At 50.3% G+C, this 1,571-nt stretch overlaps 1 protein-coding gene across 1 annotated transcript; it reads left to right on the top strand.

The window, feature by feature from the left end:
- LOC130979363 (uncharacterized) lies at positions 1-948 on the top strand. Its single transcript, XM_057902792.1, has one exon. The coding sequence runs from the start codon at positions 1-3 to the stop codon at positions 946-948; it is 948 nt and encodes a 315-aa protein (XP_057758775.1).
- The last annotated feature ends 623 nt before the right edge of the window (positions 949-1,571 follow it).

Here is a 1,571-nt window from a genome sequence, read left to right as displayed (position 1 = left end):
ATGCATGAGATCCAGAGCGTCGCAAAGGAGTACATAAATGACGAGGAAGTAAGCCAAGTCGTATCCGCCAATAAACGGCAGCACGGCAGCACACGACACGGCAGCACGGCACCTCGACATAACCCCCCACCAAGAGAAAACCATAAAGAACATCCCAAACCAGCAAACGTAAACCAACCCCCCAGAATCAGAAAATTCTCTAACTACACACCTCTGACGGCCCCGATCACCGAGATATACCACCAAATAGCCGATCGAGGTATTCTCCCGAGGGCCCGACAACTCAAGGAAAGAACGGGCGGCAACAAGACCCTGTACTGCGACTACCACCGAGGATGCGGACACAGGACACAAGATTGTTTCGACCTAAAATATGCCCTCGAGCAAGCCATACGAGATGGCAAACTCCCCGAGTTTGCCAAAATCATCAGAGAACCAAGACGTGCGGAAAAAGACAGATCACCAGAAAAAGAAGGACGTAACCCGAGGACACAGAGACAAGCCTCTAGGGAAATCCCTGAAACAGATCCGACCATTATCGTGAACGTCATCACAGGGAAAGACACCTCAGGAAAATCAAAATCAGCACTGAAGAAGGATCTCAAGATCCTGGCAGTCAGAGACCGAACCCAAACCGCCACCACCAATAGAGCGATAACATTCTCCCCCGAGGATTGCCAGCACGGCACCTCGGCAGAAGACGCCTCATTCGTTATCTCGGCAAAGATTGGAACCGGGCTAGTAAGAAGAATACTGGTGGACACGGGAGCAGATTCCAACATCCTCTTCAAAGGAGCTTTCGACAAGCTCGGACTCCGCAACGACAACCTCCAGACACACCGCAACAGAGTAACCGAATTCGGAGACAACTTCCTCAAGCCAGACGGTTCCATCAATCTTCCCCTTACCATAGGGACGGGAAGCCAGAGGAAGATAATCCTGTCCTAGTTCGTGGTCCTCAAGAGCTCCACCGCTTATAACATCATCCTCGGAATAAAAATAATCAACGACCTATCCGCCGTCATCTTTACCAAATACCTTCTAATGAAGTTCACGGCAGAAGATGGCTCCGTCGGAACCATCCACGGAGACCGGAAAATCGCGGTAGAATACGACAACACCAGCCTAACCGTACGCAAGAGATCCCAAGACGCGGCAGGCATCTTCCTTTCCGACCTCGATGCACACCAAAGTCCACGCAGAACCATAGGAGGAAACAACAAAGAAGCAAAGTAGGGCCTTGCAGACAAGGTCAGGAGTATAGCACACCTAAGGGAGCTAGCCCTAAAATAGAGAATAAGCCTAAGGTACAATGGCAGCGCGGTACGACGAGACTTCGGATCAGGAGACCTCATCTTACGACAAAACAACATCAGTCTACCCACTCCCGGAAAAGGGAAGCTCACGCCCAACTAGGAGGGTCCCTACCAAATCAAGACGGTAATCAGAAAAGGAGCCTACAGGCTTGAAAGACTAGATGGGACCAAGCTCCCAAGATCCTGAAATTCCACCAAATTACGGCGCTACTATATGTAGAAACATCCTTCCAAAGCAACAAGATCGAGGTCATT

This window comes from Arachis stenosperma, chromosome 1 (genome assembly GCF_014773155.1).
Source record: "Arachis stenosperma cultivar V10309 chromosome 1, arast.V10309.gnm1.PFL2, whole genome shotgun sequence".
NCBI lineage: Eukaryota > Viridiplantae > Streptophyta > Magnoliopsida > Fabales > Fabaceae > Arachis > Arachis stenosperma.
The sequence above is the reverse complement of the archived record's forward strand: the minus strand, read 5'-3'. Positions and strand labels throughout refer to the sequence as shown.